The 19,619-nt window shown below is 38.9% G+C and overlaps 1 protein-coding gene across 2 annotated transcripts in view; it reads right to left on the reverse strand.

Moving 5' to 3' along the window:
- Positions 1 to 536: 536 nt before the first annotated feature.
- The window catches only part of CROT (carnitine O-octanoyltransferase), a 40,639-nt gene continuing 21,556 nt past the window's right edge, over positions 537 to 19,619 (reverse strand). For both annotated transcript variants that reach the window (XM_058419683.1, XM_040057997.2), the window contains exons 2-17: positions 19,068 to 19,276; positions 13,035 to 13,159; positions 11,905 to 12,086; positions 11,600 to 11,724; positions 10,896 to 11,004; positions 9,498 to 9,591; positions 9,279 to 9,404; positions 8,739 to 8,840; positions 8,025 to 8,108; positions 7,820 to 7,927; positions 7,464 to 7,594; positions 6,024 to 6,147; positions 4,066 to 4,144; positions 3,168 to 3,261; positions 2,873 to 2,992; positions 537 to 1,460 (exon numbers count right to left, since the gene is read on the reverse strand). In XM_058419683.1, coding sequence (XP_058275666.1) covers positions 1,340 to 1,460; positions 2,873 to 2,992; positions 3,168 to 3,261; positions 4,066 to 4,144; positions 6,024 to 6,147; positions 7,464 to 7,594; positions 7,820 to 7,927; positions 8,025 to 8,108; positions 8,739 to 8,840; positions 9,279 to 9,404; positions 9,498 to 9,591; positions 10,896 to 11,004; positions 11,600 to 11,724; positions 11,905 to 12,086; positions 13,035 to 13,159; positions 19,068 to 19,182 — 1,839 coding nt within the window. In that variant the 5' untranslated portion in view covers positions 19,183 to 19,276 and the 3' untranslated portion in view covers positions 537 to 1,339. The remainder of the gene's footprint in view (positions 1,461 to 2,872; positions 2,993 to 3,167; positions 3,262 to 4,065; positions 4,145 to 6,023; positions 6,148 to 7,463; positions 7,595 to 7,819; positions 7,928 to 8,024; positions 8,109 to 8,738; positions 8,841 to 9,278; positions 9,405 to 9,497; positions 9,592 to 10,895; positions 11,005 to 11,599; positions 11,725 to 11,904; positions 12,087 to 13,034; positions 13,160 to 19,067; positions 19,277 to 19,619) is intronic.

Consider the following 19,619-nt stretch of genomic DNA (forward strand, 5'->3'; position numbering starts at 1 on the left):
AGAAAGTCATTTACCTCCAAGAAAGAGGGTCTGTTAGTATAAGCATTGCAGAACAGGGATGGACTCCTTCTCTGTATGGGTTTTGGAAGATCTCAAACTATTAAACACTGAATGGCCGTCAGATGTAATTGAAACATTGGGAGCTCAGTAAAGGCAAGGAAAACAAAGGCTGAAATAGGAGACCATTTTTTTGAGGCAAGAAGACACAGTGTAACACACCCTGGACTGTAGAAAATTGTCAGGCACTCGGGGAGGAAATCAAAAGGGGAAGTGGTCTTGCTACTGTGGACAAAAAAAAAAAAAAAGCAACAGAGCTTCCAGAGGGCAGAGAGATTGGTTCCATGTTAGCTGAAAATTCAGTTGTTTCTGTAAAAGAAAAAATAGTGTTTGGTCTCTCTGAAACTTTAAAAGCTAGCGAAAAAACAATGGGTACTTTGGAATCTCTGTTTCAAATTCATATGTCACCAAGATCATCTTTCTCTCACAATGTTGCTACACTATGTTAAGCAGTCCAGCCACAAATTAATTGAGACAACTGATTTTTAGAAAGTTTTATTTCTATAGCAGAAACATACAAAGTTGCTCAGAGGAATCAAGTATTAAAATCCTGAGAACCATATCAAACTGTATTCAGTGCTTACTTCTATTGTGCATTATTAGTGTAAAGCAGCAGATATTCACAGTTCACTAGAGAACAAAGACTGAGAAATCTGAAACTCATGCTGCTTTCTGTCTTTATTATCGAGTGATTCTTTCTCAAAGTACTTCGAACTGTAGTGCTCTCATATTACAAAGGTAGTGGGAACATCCCCGTTCATGGATACAACATTTATTTGGTACAATCCTGATGGCAAAAAATGAAAGGTAACTTACAGAATACCACATAACCTGATGGAGGCAGCCCTTCTGTTTCATTAACCACTCTGAACAGGAAGCATAATCACATAAGAGGATAGTGTGGTTACTTTTAAGTACAAAGTTAAGTGCTCCACTGGCATAAACACTATCAGTAGACTACAAACAATTCTACACGTGACTACTAAGGTCTCCCATCAATTTCCCACTCCAACACCCCATCCCTAAGTATATTTGCATTGTTGTGGCATATTTTAACATTGCATAGTTCTACACAGATAAGGTACTACTGCTTGCATTGCTGTTGCAAATGGCTACATTATTCTTAAATGGGTACTGTTACCACAGTAAATCTCATAAAAATAGATACATGTCACATAGATCATTAAATGTCTTGAATATAACAGTACTCTCGAGAAGCATTTCATTTTTAAGTAATACATACAACTTTGAGCTTGCAAAGCCTCTTACGTCATTCCTGAGCTTACAGCTGAGCTGTAACTGTTAACTGCAGCACATCATGAAAGCACTGGAACAGAGTTCTGCACAGCACTTCTGCATCAGTCTCAGGACAGGATTTCCAAGAAGAACAGTTACAGATGATCCTACCAAAATGGAAAACAGTGCAGTCACTGTGCTTAATTGCCAAAGTCTAGGATAAAGTCACACAAATTGTCCTGAAATGTGGAATTATTGACCTAAATTCTGAAGTAAAAATTGTCACATAAACATACAGTCTCAACACTAAAAGAGGACTCAGATCCCTAGTGGCTTCAGTAAGCAATAATCTTGACAGATCTTGAAATCAGATATTTTGATTTAAATACCTGTTACTACACACACAGTGACACAACTTTCCTACTTATATTTGAAAATGTTGTGAATTATATTTCTTCTTTTTCTGCTATAAGTTTAAGGTTTTAGGTACTTCTATTTATTTAAAAGGTATATCTTGATCTAGTTCTACTTATTTAAAGAGAGACATAGATCAAATTATTAACGGCTTGTATTCTCAAACTGATTTGAATGGACACACAGTCCCTGCCTAGCTTTAGAAAAAAGTCATTTGAATTACACCTAAACTAGCAATTTATCTCTACACATTCTAACCAAAGTAGTCTTATATTTCATAAAAAAGCAGTAATCTTTGTCCATAAGACCAGTTAAGCCAAAGTTGGATCTTTTCAAATTGTATGATCTTTGGAGAAGTGAAGCCAAATGTTTTAGCCTCTCCTTGCCAAAAGGTCTGGTTTTGTTGTAATGCATTAATTGGGTTTATACTGTGCTCCATCGGATTTGAAATCTGTATCACGTGGTTTGTCCTTAATCAGCTGTAACCCAACTCTCTTCCACTGCCGCTTCTCCCTGATTGGGTAGTGTCTTGTCCCTGCCTCTGGGCCCTGCCCCCTGGGGAAAAAGCCCCGACAGGGGAGGGGCGGGCGCTCTCTGGCACCGGTGAGCCATCGGACGGCTCCAGCCAAGCAGGGCAGGACTCGAGAATAAAAGCTGTAATATCCCACCCGGTGAGAGAGAGCAGACTCTTTTACTTTTGCCATCGGCAGCCGTCTAGTCTCGTGGGGAAATACAACATGGTTTGAGTCAAGATTTGTGTCACTGCCAAGAATGATGGGCAGTGTGCTCACCTGTCTTCTTATCTGCTCTAGCTCAGCCAAAAAACAACTTTACACATTACAAATGATCTCCAAAATGACAGCCTATTTTAAAGTTAACCTATTTTTAAGTCCTTTTGTTGCTCCCTTCTTTCACCTTCCTCGCTCTTTATTTCTGCTTATTGTCAGTATCTTGGTGCTCGCTTGCCCTCCACCACTTGTTCTTCCTCCCACATGTGCTTTCCCAGAATGCCAGTGCCTCTATTCTCATGTACCTCACTTCTTAAACTCTTCTGACACATTCAGCCTTATTTCTTCAGTATTTTCCTTTCCTCATTCTAGCTGTTAGCCGCCTTTTTCTCTGTGAGAAATGCAGAGCCTTATCCAAAATGAAATAATATCCTTACCTGTCATCTCTAATTGAATAAAAAAAGCCATAGCCATGTTGTACCATAGGAAGTGCAGATCCACTAAACCTAGTGTAGCCAGTCAGACTAGTTGAAAGGACAAAATTCCCACCTCCTCCACTGTGAAACAACACAAAACAAAAGCAGTGCTTTTGAAAACAACTGAAAACAAAGTCAGTTTTACAGAGCAGTTATTTTGTCACAGAGATCAAGACATCAGCACACATAAGGCCAGTGTAACAAAGGCCTTGGTATCAAGGGGTACAACTTCCCAAGGGACAAGAATACGAATTACCTGGCTGTGAAGGCCTTATCCTCATACAGTTCTGGCACCGGCAGTCCTTGCTCCTGTGCTGTGAGCAGGAGACCCAGAAGATGACGATCAAAGCCTGTCAAATAAATGCAAATACTGAAACATTAACAGCAGCATTCCCAGTTTTTCTGCTTCTTCTGGTCTGGATAGCTGGGAGCTCAAATAGCAGCTGAAGGACAGATAAACAACAGCATCATATTGTAGCATCCAAAAACATTTCTCACGTATTTGATCTAAGAGGCCTTCAACACTTTCAACTTGCAGCAGTGAGCTCAAAAGCAAACAACTTAAGTAACAAGAGACGCATACACGCTCCTGTGGAAAACAAAACCCAAGAAAACTCCTACTTCAGTCAAGGGGGAAGAGTTCCTCACAGTGGAAGTGGCCCATGGGCAATTATATCAACACAATGAAAAGGTTTTCAGGGCCACGACTGCTCTAAATTGTGATAACATTCCAAGAAGGCTGAAGAGATTATGAAGTTCATCAGGTTCATTTCCCAGCTACTCTTTCGTATTCACAAAACAATGTACAGCACTAACATAGCTGGGTTAGAATCTCACCCAAATCTCTCCTGTGTCCTAAAGACCACCTTTTTCACTTTTCAACCAGGCATGTATTTGACTGGAAGGTATTCCAAACTACCATTTTAGCTGGACAGAAAAACTGAATAAATATTCCAAGTGAACATATTTTTGGGGTACAAGGATGGGTGCAAGAACTAGGTTTTGGTTCTTCTCCCCAAAATTGAAGTACAAAATATTAAGGGTTAGTTTATATTCAGGTTGAAAATCAGGAGACAGAGAAAATGTACTAGTATACAACAATATTCCCTTCTCACTCACATGAAAAAGACACAAAAATTTTGATCCCAGAATACCTTTTCCATTTTCACATTCTTTCCTCATTTTATTGTGCTTTGCAAATGCCTTATGCATCAGTTGTAGCCGTTGATAATTCTGTAAAGTAGGGCAAAGACAGGATTCAAAAAAAAAAAGAGAGAAAAGAGAGAAAAATAAAAATCAATCCAAATGACTAACACATCAGCAATCAGAGATGAGCAGGTTTTTCCCTTTGATAGTCTCTAGCAATTTTAGATAGAATTAAATGAAGGAACTTGAAAGGTACATAAGAACCTCTCTCAATATCTTTCTCCCAAACCCAAATTCCCTTTTCAGGAAAATGTGCTTGTTTGTTTCCTATATCTCTGTTCTCTTACTCAGATTGCTTTTGAACTGAATAACATTCTAAACCTCATGTTCTTTCCCAAATAATCTGAAACAATGGGAAGGAACCAGTGTGAACTAGAGTGATCGAACCCAAAAACCTTCTACAATACCATTTATTCAGAAGGACACTAGGTCCTACCAGGTGCATTCTCTTTTCTCTGCTGAGTGCCAATTCTGCCCAACATTATGATTTTTTCAAGTTTTAATATAAACTTACATATAAAAGTCAGAGAGAATACCAATAACAAGGTTTTTGTAGGAAGGTCTTGAGAAACCATCCTAGATGCTCAAGATCTTGACTTCCAAGACCTTAGATCTTGATAGCTCTTTGATAATTAAGTAGCTCTTTGCTACTTAAGAAGCACTATTTATCCTTTTATTCATCACACAAGAGACTGCAGCAGAAAATGTGAAACAAGGACAACAGCCACTTGATTTGGATAAAAATCAAGCTACCAAGCTGACAAGGGGCAAAAGAAAATTTAAGATAAAAGGTTATTTCAAAGCATCTGACTTTAAGGTATTAAAAATTACATAAAGGCAAACTTTTAATCACGTTAATTTCAATACTATTGAACAGATTGTTTAAGTTCCAAGAGTTAGTATAAAACAAACAAACAAAACAAAAAAAAACCCACCAACAAACAAACAGTAGTTACAACAACGTTAAATGCTGTTTAACACTACAAAGAGAAAAAGGCTACACTTAGGGTTGAAAGTTACACACTACAAGTAGCAGTAACCACAGAAGCCCGACAATTGGTTAGAATGTAACTGAGGAGCAGGGGGAGAAAATAGGAATCCATATTAGAAATAGAAAAGCAGATTTGGAAGATGGCCAGAAAACTAAGCTTTAAAACTGCAGCACATGCCAAAAGAAGCCAGTGAAGACCAGGAAAATGTGCTCTTAAAGTCCAGAACTATCAATCACACCTACTTTCTGACAGGCGTCTCCCTCTTTGTTTTTCAGATTCATTAATAACATTTGATTTTTCTAAAGATGTGTTACCCTTTGTCTCAAAACCCTTCTCACTGCTTAATTTCTCAGGCTCTGAGAAATGTACAGTGAGGGCAACAGAAAGAGCTTTAGCAGAGCTCTTGTTTGGCAAGCAAGGCATGACCTACTTTGCCAGCCAAGCACCAGAGGGTAGTTGCTGGGCAAAGAAAAGGTCCCTGGTTCAGCTACTCAGAGACAAACTCTGGAATACACCACTGAAACATCTCTCAATCTTGCTCTCAGATGCAACCATTAGATAAACATTTCCCAGTTTCACTTGAAAATTAACAGAACAACTGCACAGTGGAATACTTTGGTTCCAACCCAGTAACTTTTTGAGGTGTGAAATAAATCTGTGTGAATGTAATTTGAGACAGTTACATTCTTGAACCCAAAATGTGAATAGCACAGAAAACCAAGCAAGCCCACACAACACAGCACATCTCAGTCACAATGACCAGAATCAGAGTTCAAGCAACCCAACATTTGAACTTTGTCTCCCTGGAAAGGTGCCAACTCCCATCAATGACACAACAGAAAAACAAGTTTGAAGTGGTTCAGATGACAGGCCTTCTAAATACACAGTAATTAAAGTAGGATTTCAGTTCTTACACTGGCAGAAGGATCCAGCATTGACTTGCACCATTCCACTGCTTCCACAGTACATGGTCTTACGGTCTCTGTGCGGCCATGATAGAAGCGCCTGGTCATGGCAGTTTCATAACAGCAGCCCGGACTAAGAACAAAAATTAGGGAAGAGCGTCTCATTAACTTAACAAAACTATTTTCCATCTTAAGGACTAAAGAAGTCCAGCAAAAAATCTTGCACATCTAGCTGTTACAAGTACAAGAAACCCATTATTTTCTTTAAGTTATATGTCTGAAAAAGAGCCACAAAGCAACCCTATGTGCTTTTATGGGACAGGTTACAAAAAAAGTGCCAGTACTGTAATAATACCTTAAAAGGACTGCATTGCCATGGATATTTTCTGCAGACTACAGATCTACCAGCCTCTAGCAAAAATAGCTACACAAGCTAATTACACAAGCTTCAGTTTCACTGTATACTTCCACCTATACCATCCAAACCCTCATAAATTAAGAGACACATTTGAAATAAGCAACATGTTCCAAAGCATTTAGAGGGAAAAGGTCAAAACCTTCTCTGTTGCATACTGACAGCCACCCAACTTTTCCATGGAGCAACTCCAGCTCTATGACAGTCTAGCACTTAATATACAACCTACATGAAACACACTTGCATGTTTACAACAGACAAAGGCTATTTTAGTCAGATAATTAATGTCCTGATGTTCAGCAAACCAAGATCTAGAAACCTTTGTTATGATGAGCTACATCTTACCAGTGACTAAACATCACACTCCTGTGATGAAACCCTCCTCCTTCTGAAGCAAGCAATACTCTGCTGCTCAGTAATGACGTACACAAGCCATCATGAGTTCTAGTTAGCAAATGGGAATTTGGGAACACCAATAACAAGAAGAATGACACCTTTTAGTCAATAATACAGAATTAAATGCCACAACCAAAAACGCAGAGGAAGGCACTTGAAGGGTCACTATCTCCATCTCTATTAATCTGCCCAAACCTTCACATCCAATATTGCTAAAGAAAGTGAGACACTGAAGTTTGTGAGGCCTTTTACAGGCTTACAAGACTAAACATCTTACTGATGGCTGCCACAAGCTACAGACAAAACTCTTCCACATTTGAGCAACTATTTGACATCAGAGAATCCTGACCCACTGTGCATTTCGTGTTCACCCAATTGTTTCCTTTGCAAGGCCAAACTTCAAGTTTCCACAGACTGTGTTCTACCATCCATTCCATAATATGTAGCTGTATTATCCCTATGTGCACAAGAACACAATTCTTCTGAAGCAAGTATGGCTTCATGCAACTGTTACTGTATGAACCCCTTAGTTCTGCATTCTTACATCGCCATGGCAAATGACACACTAATGTTGCAAAGCCACTGCACTCCTCTACTCATGAAACTAGTTTTTTATTCCTAATCTGGTATTTTCTTACTGTCCATGGCATTTGTAATAGGCCAGCTGAAGGGCAAGCTGCACAAATGTATCGGGATGAAGTTTCCTCTTTCTAATCAATGCTTTGCCGAAGGATGTGAAGGCGTAAGACACCAGCTGCACGTCAGATACCTGTAACACCAGTGGAGGAAAAACAGAAGTCAAGAAATATCACACCTCGGTGCAAATAAAACAGGCTCAACATAAACCACAATGTAACAAATTTAACCATGGTGTTAAACTCATCAATTAATCAGTAACATATTCATTCCTGTTCTCCCACATGAAAAAGATCAACTAAAAGCATGTAAGTAGAATGGAAAAAAAACAACTAAGAGAACCAGGAGTAAATTTCACCTTCTTGTAATACAATTCTTTAGTATATCCAATTTCATCTATAATTTTTGGATCCACTGTGAATACAAGTTCCTCTGGCCGTGGAATATCCCTCACATTATCTGATCCCTGGGAAGATGAAGACAGAAAGACACAAAACCAGAAAATGTTATCCATAAGAAAAGACACACTATCTGATAAGCTTGAAAGTTTATAAAGTTCATACCTTCCATTTTCCCTCATTTTCAATAATCTTCTTTTCAGCATAAGATAACATGGTAATTAAAGCCATAGCATCAAAAGGAGAATGCTAGAATCATATAAGAGAAGATATTACATTACTTTGCATAACAGCAAGAAGATCAAACTCTTCTGCTTTTTTCCCTATCCCGCTCTTTTTCCTGCAGACCAACAGCTTTACTGCGCAGTGTTGAACTTGTTTTATAGTTCTGCAATAAATACAGAAGTATTTTAAGTCCACCCACCATTTTAACTGCTCTGCAGCTGTACAGGGAGTCACAATGTACTACTGCCATGAAAAGGCAGATTTAAGGAAAAATATAAGCCCTTCTGGCCATGCAGTAATGAATTTAAAATAACATAATTTTAAAAAACACATCTGTTCAAATGGATACATCAAAGAGTTAATTTTAAGCCTTCTTGTGTATTGTATTTTTTTCCTTTGGAACTCCTCATTAAATACTTTCAGAAATAAGATTATGACTTCAGATCCCATTGTTGATTCAAATACGGTGTAATAGCAAATACCATGAGAGAACAAAGAACATGAGAAAGCAGACTGCTTTTGGAAACTTACCATACCAGGTGCCAGGTAAACAAGGCTGTACTAAAGACTAACACATTAAGCACTTAAAATAATACACTGAAGAGGGAAATTAAGTAAATAAATACTCAGAAGTTGTAAAAAAATTTAACTTACATCACAGAATGCACTACAGGTTCCATTGGAAAAGAATATGCTGTTGTAGGATTTATCTCCCCAGCGCACGGTTGGATCACCTGCTAGCCCCAGCCTTGTAAGCTAAAGTCGAAGAAATACACGGTGAGTCTAAAAAACACCAAGAACACTGCCAAGCTTTGTAAGCTAAACCTAGTCTATATTAAGATGGCAAGACCTCCCTGACAGATGACATTTTCATCCAGTTCAAGATGAAATATGATTTTAGGGCCAAGCTATTAATTAGAAGTGCGATAAAAAGTTAATGACTACGTGTTTGAAGACCCTGAAGGATAGAGGGCTAAAAAGTTATGAAGGTAGACTTCAGCCATTCCCACATCCAATGTCCTAATGATTAAAATTACTTAAGTTTTCCTATGGATCGAAAACCCACATTTTTTGCATATTATCTGCTTCCTTCTTACTGTTCTGAAAGAGCAAGTGGTGCTACTTCTGAATATATTCAGGAGATGTTTTTATGTATAGATGATCAGATATGAATTATCAAAAATGCTTAACTACCTCAGTGTAGTCCTCAGGAGTTGCATGGGGACTAGAATCATCAAGGCCAACCACAAACAAACTTCTCTGAATTTTTTCCAGAAGAGTTAAGTTCTTTGGATCAAGATGAATCAAATATTCCCGTAACTAGAAGGCATAAAAAGACAAAGCTAAGTGAAAAAATGTTTTTCCAGTGATCACAATGCTTTTCCCAGGAACCATCTACTGAAGTATTCCTACCTCTGCCCATTTGGTCCTTTCATTGCTTGTTAGGGCTGCCAGTCCTGGTCCATCTGGTTCACTATAGCATCTCTCCTGTATACATGTAAGTTGCCTTTAAGAAGATTTCAAAAACTGAAGTTAACGATAGCTGGAGAGGAGGTAAAAGTCACCTTGTGTCTCTCTCTTTTTGGCAAAGCTGGAATTTTGGTTCAGTTACAAGCCAAAGTGAATTTTCAGGAAGCATGAATCAGCACCCCTAGATTCTAAGGAGAATTGCAGACCTGCTCAGTTTACAGTCATTCAGCACCTATGAATCCAGTACAAACACACAAACAATTGTAGTGCTAAAACATTATTACACACTTAATTTAAAACTAGATTTAAGACTTCAACAGGGCAGGTTGAGACTTTTCAGAGCAGCAGACATCTGCCATACTGCAGCTTTACAGCTTTTGCAGCAACTAATGACATCCTTCCCCTCAAGATGAAACTCCATAACTTACAGGCACTTAATTCTCTTGTTCTTTGTTCTGGCACTCTCGCCTTTTAAATTTTGCTATTGATCATTAGTTACATAGTATCAAAAATATAAGACACCCATGATGAGGTTACAAAAGTAAAGCCAAACAAAAAAAGCCTGGCCCCACCAAACCCAACCTGCCGTTCCTATAGAAAAGAGATTTAGGGGATTTTGTCTGTATTCCAAGTCTTCATTTCTTTGTTACTGGCTTGACTCAACGGGTACAACTACAAAAATTAGAAATGCCTGTGTAAAAATCTTAAGTATTAAAGTACCAGACTGTTTTTTAAAAGTGATTTTTAGCTTCTCTAATTAGGTTTGTCTTGCCTGAGGAATTTGGCCATCCACTTTTTGCCAATTTTAATTACAAGCCTTGTGTTGTGCACTATAAGCAGCACTTTGACAACTGCATTAAGTTATTCCCTGGCAATATTAACAACCCTTCTTTAGTAAGGAGATGCATACAGGTCCCAAATCAGTCACAAGATACTTATGCAGAAACTATGTCTGTATGTAACAGGAGAGTTCAACACATGAGAGTGCTTCAACTTTGATAATGATTAAGTAGCAATGCGGATTGTACGTGGAAGGAATGATGATGATAGTTGTAATCCTACTAACTCCATGTAAAGAAAGCACAAAAGATGGTATTTCCTACTGAAGTATCTTCTTTCAGCCCTTTTGTATGATGCTCTACAGATGTATTACAATAGTACATGGAAAGAAAGTGCCAGCTACTAAACAAGGATTTACTCAAATCTGAACTTTTCAGCTAAAGGAGAAGCTGTAGTCTCTCTCACACCTAATTCTTTAGGGTCAAGGGAATGGGAAAAAAAGTGCCTCTTTGGTATGTAGCTTAAATAAGACAGCTCATTTAAAATAAACATTTTGAAAACCTGAGAATCTCTGGAGGAGTCAGCATGCTGCCTTCATGCAAGGCATCAAATTCAAATACTCGACCTCGACACAGGACTATCAAGTGAGATGGGCATTCACCTTCAGCCTCTGAAACGAAAAACAGGAATAAATGCAAATCCAACCTTGTTGATAAAGTGACAGATAGAGAAAAAACAGCAAGCCCTACAGACTCTTTTTAATTCAATTCTGCAAACTTGAAGATGTTTTAAAAGCCAACAGAAGTCACTCGTAACTTTCACTATTACAAACTACTTCAAGTCATTGTCATTATCTACTAGCAAATCTCACTTATTTGTGTCTCTTGTAGGCAGGAACTCCCTCTGCTGAAATGAGAGTTCCTTACTGAATCCACGCATACTTAAAACACACAGAATTTGACTTCCATCAATTCTTAATCCTGCCATGCTTATTATAGGCATCAGGCTGCTAACACACAATCTGAAGCAGAGGTTTTTTTTACTCTTATTTGATAAGAACTAAATATTAATTTAATTAGTTTAAATGCCCCAAAAGGGCATTTATAGATAAGATACCTTTTTTGCTTCATTATTTAAACATTCTACAACCAGCAGCTGATTTAGCACTCAAGAAAAGCAAGAATTTTATGGTTAAACCGACCACTCCTTTAGTATATTAATAAAAATCATTTGCTTGTATTAACCCCCAATTTTGATTTGTTTACCAGTTTTAAAATAACTGCCAAGAGAGTCTCTGGTAAGTCCAGGAATCTTGCAAGTGCAGAAGAGCATTCGAAATTGGTTCATGTCCAGAACAGCATTCCCAGATCTCTCTATGGCAACCTTCTCTCTGTAGTAACAAACACAGCATCAAGCAAGAGAAATTACAATGATGGAATTAAATCAAGGTAAGACAAACCTGTCTATCATGGCAAAGAATGCATGCCAATGGACATAAACATGCATATGCAATTAAGGGATGCACAGACCATCAATATTTAGCATTAGTTATTTTTTCTTAAAGACTTACGTTCGTAATAGATCCCAGTATTTCAGGGTGTGCCATATATTTATACATGCTCTGTCTATCTGAGTGCCCTCTTTTGGAGGCCAGCAGTGTTCAATATATGGACCAGGGCCTCCCATGTTACAGTGTATTTGTGTTGAGATGCGAAGATCAAGATAAGCCACATTAAGCCACCAGTCCTCCAGCTGAAATGAAAAACGTTTAACATCAGAACTTACGTTATTCATTAATTCTTTAATAATTACATGACTGTCTACTTTTTACTTTTTTATTTTAATACTCTGAATAGTAGGTCCTGTATAACACAAGGCAGGGCAGTGGTTCAAAACTAACTGCTGAAGATAATGACACATTTATCTCTTCTGTTTTCAAGCTTGAAATAAAATTCAATGCTGCATAAAAATATTAAACTGTAAATTATGGTATTTCTTCCCTAATATTTATCATCTTAAACTCTTGCAGATGTCAGTTGTGGCTGCTGTAAATATCACAGACTAGTCCATGAAGAATAGAACAAAACTAGACTTGGGTTGAGAAGGGATGTGAGAGAGAACAGTTCATAATGTACATTTTCTGCCACCATCTGAAAATCTCCACTCTGGAGCGTGTCTTCTTAGGATTTAGAAGGTCCTCACGGATTCCACTTGGTGGAATGACCTTCCTTGTATCTCTTTCTCTGCTGAAAGACAACTTTAAAATACTACCAACATAGCTTCCTTCTGGGAAGAAAAAGAAAGAAATCAAACTCTGAATTCCAAGGTTGGTTTCGTTGGGGTAGTTTTCTGTTGTTTTTTGTTTGTTTGTTTTTGGTTTGGGGTTTTTTCCAGGGTGGAGAGAGAACAGACAGATGTCATAGAAGGAGAGACTGACAGATAAAGCATTCAAAAGCTGGTAAATAACGTTAAGTTTCAATTAGTGAGCTCTCTTAGCCACTCAGCTTTGAAAAAAACAAATTACACGTATATAAGTGAATGAGTTCACATCCACAGGTCAAGTGCCCAATGTAAGGAAGATTTGAAGATTTAAAAAAGTGAAATTATTCTTTGAGTTACATCCCGAATAACCAACTTTTCCCAAGTTGAGTTAAGATTTCTGACACTGAATTATGATTTCTTACATATCTAAATACGTACCCAATTCCTTCTCATTTTAGCTCTTTCCAGTAATTTCTGATGCAACCCTTTTCCAATGCCATTTTCAAATTTTTTAACTATATTCTCGGTTCTTTGATATTCTTCTTGATTTAGAAATGGCTTCACTGTAAAAGGAAAATGTTTTTATTTTAAAGACAACTATATCCTAATATTTATTCCAAGATCCAGACATCCACAGTCAAGGGAGTGAATAAGAATTATTTTTTCTAAAACAAGTATTTGAAGGGAAAACACCTTTTAAACAACTCTCAAAAATCAGTAAATGAATCAGTATATTCTAGTAAAACATAAATACATACTTTTAAATAAATACAGATCATAGCAGACTAAAGTAATTGCTGAAAACCTGAAATACCTATCAGATAACTAAATGAAATATAATTACATCTGTGTATACTATGGAGTTCTTCCCAGTAATTAAACTTACAGGAACTTTGTAAATGAACTTATCGACCACACATGTCTGTCACCCTAGTGCACCAGCAACAAGCTACTTGACTGTATTTTCAAGTCATGGTCTACAACCAACTTGCCCATCAATTCTTGCTCACTGTCCCGGTGTTATAGCCATCTTTGATTGATAGCAAATGCAGTTACTGGTAGACAGTTTTTCTGGTTTTAAATCCTTTTGGATTTCTCTCAGATTATGTGAATTATAGGCCAATGTCCTCCATAAACATCTGCAAACTAGTCATTATTTTAATCTAAACACTCCTTAAAGACTTTTTACCATGAAATCTATGGTCAGTAAAGGGCACTGCTAAAGTAATTTTCCATACAGGCACATCTCATTTTTTTCCTATATTCACCTGGTGTATAATGTATTTCTGTTATACTTAGATTGAAGTTGGTGGGAAACAGAATGGAGGGTTGTGTGTGAGGTGTGTTTCTGGTGATTCAATGCCTACACAATGAAGTCCAAGAAATTTTTGACGCTGCTGGACACTACCATAAGTTAATTTCTTGCTTGCCTTGCTACTGGTAATGCTCTAATGGACTTAACAGCTGTTAAGAAACAAAGAAAGATACACAATTACAAAAATTTAAACAAGTATCTGCGTCATCTTCATCTATCTTTCACAAGCAACAACTGAGTTTCAGCAAGGCAAAGTCTCAAATACTTAGTTAACCTAAGTATTAAAACTTAAATCTGTCTTGCTGCAATCACACCTGCTTGCCTGCAATCACTATTTTTCTCTTCTTCATGAATCTAGAGATCATCTTGTCCAATATTTCATCTCCGTAGGGTCAGTTGCAGCAAGCTGCTTAGGACTGTGTTAGGTTTTAAGTATCTCCAAGGATGAAGACTCCACAACCACCTTGGTAGCAACCTGCTCACTGCTTGACCACTGTTGCAATAAGAGGAGTTTTTCTTATGTTTAAAAGGAAATTCTTGTATTTCAGTTTGTGCCCATTGCCTCTTATTCTGTCACTGGATACTACTATGATGTCTGCCTCAGTCTTATTTACTCCTCCACAAGTAATCACACATATGGCAAAGATCTGAACAATCCTAGCTTTCTCTGTCTCTTCTCATATGTCAGATAATCCAAGACCTTAATCACAGCCACGGCCCCTCTCTGGGCCCACTTCAGTATGTCCATATCTCGCTTGTACAGGGAGCCCAGAAACAGACACAGAACTGCAGATGTGTCCTCCCCAGCACTGAACCAAGGGACAGGACCACTTCTCTGCAGCTGCTGGCAACGTTCCTTCAATAAGGAGCCCCAAAGACTGCTGACATGCCTTGCTGCAAGGCCACATGCTGGTTCATGCTCAACTTCATGTCTACCAGACCCCAGGGGCTCTTCTGTATCCAGGCACTAGGCCCCAGCTTGTGCTGCTGTGGCAAGGTATTCTCTCCTGGGTGAATGACTTGACGTTTCCCCATGTTTGTTGAGCTTCATGAGGCTCCTGTTAGCCTGTTCCTCCAGCCTATCAAGCTCCCTCTGATGGGATAACAACCGTCTGGTGTATCAGCTACTCCTTCCAGCTTTGGAAGCTCCCAAACTCAGAGTACACTCTGTCCCATCATGCATGTCCCATCACCACTAATGACCATAATAAAAATTACTGGACCCCTGGAATACACCATCAGAGACTGGCCTACACTGGCATATGTGCTGCTGATCACAAACCTCTGAGCCCAGCAGATGATACCATTTTCAGCCCATCTGACTGTCCTCTACCTAGTCCATGCTTTATTAGTTCATCTATGAAATTTTTTTTAAAAAGCTTTTGATGTGCCAGAAGCCTTGCTAAAGTCAATACAAACAATACTCACTCTTCTCCCTTCATCCAGCGATACAGTTATATCATCATAAAAGACTACCACGTTGGTCAAGCAAAATTTCCTCTTCAGAAACCGATGCTGCCCAATCACCTTCTTGTCCCTCATATGCTCAGAAATGGTTTTCATGATTATTTGGCAGGGATTCCCAAGAATTAAAGCAAGATTGACTACCCTGTAGTTACCCAAATCTTCTTTCTTGTCCCTCCTGAAGACAACAGTAACATCTACTTTCTTCCTTTCCTCAGGAACCTTCACCAGTAATCATGATCTTTCCAAGATTATCAGAAGTGGCCTCCCAAAGACAAAGACCAGCTCCCTCAGCACCCACATCCCAACAGGAGCAATGTAGTTTTTCATGTCCAATCTGTTCATTGTTGATCCTCTTCTATCAAGGGTAAGTCATCCTCACTCCTCTTCAAAATAATTCAATTTTAATCCCAATTATGTAAGGCACTTCAGTATTTTGCACTATCTGTCCTAAGGTGAAAGATAAGGATCCATTTTCAGATACATCCTGGTCTCCTTATGGTACTCCACAACAATAATGCAACTTCTAGTGATATTTTTTTCTATTCCACAGGACAAACATGGAGAGTAGGGCCAAAAATTACCTACAAATGTGGTTTTTGAACACATCCAGACAACCTTAGGCAGCAGACAGAACATCTACTTTCAAGGATTACCATACAATGCTTGTACTTAAATTGCACTGGGACCTCCAAAAATTCCACTACACCACCATCACAACTGGAAAGGTACCAGCATTCCTCTTACACCTCCACCACAGATGATCAGCTACGCAGATTCAGGAAGTGCCGATCACATCTAGACCTCATCTAGATGCAGCTTGAATTGCACACCATCAGTTGTAAACACAAATGAAAAAAGAAATAGCAGCAACAGAGCCATTCACCTTTATGCTTTTACAGTTTTCACCCTGAAGTTCAAAGCCTTCCCTGACTGGGGGTAGTCCAACGCCCAGGTTTGAGTGGTGAAAATGACCTTAATATCACATACTATTGAAAGAGAGGATGCTATTATTCAGGTTATTGTTATTATTATTATTCAGATTACAAAGTCATTACAGAGCAATATTCACATAGAAAATGAAAAACAAGCAAAATTATTTGGTTCTGGTCTCAATTCATAGAATCAGGCTAGAAAAGACGTGTCATTAATTTAGTTGAACCATTAAACGGGTGACTAAGATTGCAAGGGGACGGGAATGCACAACAGATGAGGCTGAGAACTGTTTGTTGAACTTACAAAGAGAATGCAAAGGGATGGCCTTGCTGCCTTCTTCAACTGAATGGAAAGTCCTAGTGAAGATAAAGCATTGTTCCTCTCAGAGATACAAAGAACTAGGATAAGGAAAATAGAATAAAGGTGGAATACAGAAAATTTCTGACATGGAAAATGTGAAGTTTTTGGGGTTTCTTGCTGGTTTTTTTTGGTTGTTGTTGTTTTTCTTCCCCCTCCCACAATCATGAGGGTAGGCGAACACAGAACAGGTCATAATGAAACAGAGTCTCCACCCTTGGAAGCAAACAAAACCTGGCTAACCAAGGCCTGAGCAATATGCTGTAGTTGGACCAGCTTTGAGGAGAAACTTGGTCGAGATGAACTCTTCCCAACCTACATGATTCTATGACTACAGGGTTCCATTCCATTTAAAAACTATTTAATCAGATGTAGAAGCAACACTGTTAAGGAGCAGAACTCAGCCCCTTTCTCACTGAAGTTCAGTGAAACTTCTGGATTTCTCCAGCCCACAGATCTTGCCATTCTTTCTCATTAGGACCAGCTCTGCCCATGAACAAGAAGTATCCCATGAAAGACACCTTCAGCTGCATAGTTAAGGAACCCTCTGGGAAGCTAGAAATTGCGTTTTCATACTTTCATCTTGAGTCTGTGTTTCTGAATCTCAACCTCTGGGCTGGAAGGCTAAATAACATGGCTATGGCCACCTTCTCTGCTGAAGGCTTACTTTCAAAACAGGGCTACTCCTTAAAGAAGAGGCAGCAACTGTAAAGCCTTAAATAAGGCATATTCTGATACATACTCTGTCCAGCTTTTCCAGCTGACTGGCTCTAAGCAGACAGTGCTTTACCAGCAGGCACCCTGACTAACGTCAAGTGCCCGGAGTCATCCTCCAACCAATGAAAGATTTCCCAGGACTAATTTAAAGCCTCTATGAAGAATCATTTGGATGTTCTGAATTGTTCTTCTGAAGCACTTCCTACCCTTCACTTGCATTTACAAATGGAAATGACAAGCTTGAGCAATGAAATTCACAGAGATATGTCTAGAACTGCACCCTGCACACTTCCATTTTAATATATTTGTACAAAACTATGGTAAATGCTGGGCTAACTTTTCTCCACCACCAGTGAGACTAAAGAGCAACAGTGATCAAAATTATAGAATTATTTTGTACATGGAACAGTAAGCAGCAACTAACTTCAGTATGAAAAAGAAAGGGACATGTGAAAAGGTATTTATGAAAACAGATCAGAATCTCAAAAACAAGAGCAAACAAATTCACTGTCAGATTTCCTCACTCCATGAGAGAGTTAATTTATTAAACCTGGAGAGACAGATAAGTTTACAAAACGGAACAGAAATTTTGTCATTGCAGGTTCCACTCTTGTAGCACAACTTTAGTTAATCTGCAAATCAACAGCATTAAATTACAGCAAAAAGACAGTCCATTATTTTAGGCACACATACACACACAACATTTTTGCTCAAAACCCACCAATTCAAGATTCTGCATCAAAAACCAATGATGTAAGGAACACCAAAGCAGGCCATTTCCAGTACTCAGAATAAATGGGAACTCAGAGTAAACTTCAGGAATTCCGCTTTGGAAAAGGGAAAATTTGTTGTAGTATGATTCTAGTAAGGAGAGAACTCCAAGTCTTACTTTGTTATCATTTGTGTAATACCTGTAAGATGGTAAGATACAAAGTAGATGTTCCAGAAAAAACTCCATGTCTCAGAGTTCTGAAAATTATTGAAGAAATTGAGAAAAGTAACCTCAAGATACTCCATAATGTATTTTTGCCATTCCCAATACACCATAAAGAACTAACCAGTGATTTCTTCTTTATAAACAAAACTAGGCACACATGCTCTGATGTAGTTTTCAAAACTTTTCTGCGATGTTCTTTAGATTAGTCAACATATCAAGGCAGAAAGTATCCAAGCTAAATTATGTGAAAATGCTCACCACGGCTTTTCCCTATTACTGTATAGTTAATAAGTGTTCTTTCTCACCAATATTAAGTATAAAAAGTTTTAAATAACTGGTCTTTTTAAGATCTCCTGGGCAAACACAGTTATAAACAAGCAGTTATGCAAAACAAAATTTGTAAGTGAAGTATCTTTCACCAGACCAGATTTTGTTTTATTCTTTTTCAGAAAAACAGAAAGGTAAAAAAAATTTCCACTCTTAAACCAAAAAGTTAACCCTCTCACATGCCAAACTCCCTAGAAGATACGTAATCAGGAATAAAATGGAAACTTTTGCTCAAGTTGCGCTGGGCACTTAATACCCAGTTTTGAGCCTGAGAAAGAGCTTCAGCACTATAAGCTTGTCTGTACGCCATGCCCTAATTACAATACAAGCTGTTTCTACAATCGCTTAGCAAACATCTTCAGATTATCCTGGTTACAACAGCACATGACATGCTACCATTACAACATGAACTCATTACCTGCATCAAGATATTTACTCAGAGATTCATCAAGAGGAGGTACTGGCAGGGAAGGCAGAGAATCTTGGTACTGAAACGTTCGCTCCTCTGAGGACTGAAGCACTTGCTTTTCCATGTTGCAGATCTGCAGCACAACCCAACAGACTATTCACGAAGCCTATGTTCGATGACGAATCTCCCCGCACTGTTCTCTCCCCTGCTCCGGCCTCCTGCCATTTACAAGGTGAAAAGACAGATATCAGGAAACGTTCCCCGGCAAAGCCTGAACCCAGGGTTTCTTGCTGGCTTGCAGCCACGAGAGGCACACACACAACAGGGGGAAACTATGACCAGGCGGCTATTGATGCTTTCCCCAGCACATCGCGATTACCCAGCTCGAGTCGTTTTCCCTCCCAAGGAGCAGCCAGTCAGCCCTGGGACACCCGCCCGAGACTAGAGGACATCTGGGAAAGGGGAATCACCCCCCAGCCCGGCTGGCGGCCCCCCGAGCCCCCTCGCAGACCCTGCCCAAGGCCCCCGCCCCAGCCTCGACCCCGGCGTTCGCCGGGCCGA

Source organism: Hirundo rustica, chromosome 1 (assembly GCF_015227805.2).
Source record: "Hirundo rustica isolate bHirRus1 chromosome 1, bHirRus1.pri.v3, whole genome shotgun sequence".
Classification (NCBI taxonomy): domain Eukaryota; kingdom Metazoa; phylum Chordata; class Aves; order Passeriformes; family Hirundinidae; genus Hirundo; species Hirundo rustica.